General features: G+C 62.4%; 1 protein-coding gene across 1 annotated transcript in view; it reads right to left on the minus strand.

Annotated features, from left to right (window-relative positions):
• Nucleotides 1-647, minus strand: part of LOC104470230 (2-oxoglutarate dehydrogenase, mitochondrial) — a gene marked incomplete at its 3' end in the record, with an annotated part of 10,619 nt that overhangs the window by 909 nt on the left and 9,063 nt on the right. The window contains exons 12-13 of the mRNA XM_010085075.1: nt 386-513; nt 121-299 (exon numbers count right to left, since the gene is read on the minus strand). Of these exons, the coding sequence (XP_010083377.1) occupies nt 121-299; nt 386-513 (307 nt within the window). The remainder of the gene's footprint in view (nt 1-120; nt 300-385; nt 514-647) is intronic.

Below are 647 nucleotides of genomic sequence, written 5' to 3' on the forward strand. Positions count from 1 at the left end.
GGGGGGTGGGCTGCCCCTCCGCGAGCAGTGCTCCCTGCCACTGCTGCCCCCCAGCTCTGTTCCTGGTGCTGGCCAGGCAAGGGACACCCCTGGGTACCTGCGAGCTGGGGGGGTCCTTACCATGCCCTCCATGCCGTGGGGAAGCAGCAGGACGATGCCGTTCTGCCTGACCCACTTGGCCTGCCCAGGACAGATGAACTGGTCGATGATGCACTGAGCAGTGTTGTGGAAATCCCCGAACTGGGCTTCCCAGAGCACCAGGGCGTTGGGGCTGGCCATAGCGAAGCCCAGCTCGAATCCTGAGGGATGGAAGAGAAGCGAGGGGGTTATCCTCCCAGAGCAGCCTCCCCCAGCCCGGGCAGCGGGCGCAGATCTCCTTGCTCACCGAGGACGCCGTACTCCGACAGAGAGCTGTTGCAGACGGTGTACGGAGCCTGGTTGGGCCAGAGGTGGTTCATGGGGATGCAGGTCCTCTTGTCCACGTTCTGGTCATGCAGGACATGGTGGCGATGGCTGGAAGAGGGGAAAGCATTAATCATAGAATAGAATCACAAAATGGTTTGGGTGGGAAAGGACCTTAAAGCCCACAGAGTGCCACCCCCTGCCATGGGCAGGGACCCCTCCCACCCGCCCAGGTTGCACAAAGC

This window comes from Pterocles gutturalis, unplaced genomic scaffold (genome assembly GCF_000699245.1).
Source record: "Pterocles gutturalis isolate BGI_N339 unplaced genomic scaffold, ASM69924v1 scaffold30145, whole genome shotgun sequence".
Lineage (NCBI taxonomy): Eukaryota > Metazoa > Chordata > Aves > Pterocliformes > Pteroclidae > Pterocles > Pterocles gutturalis.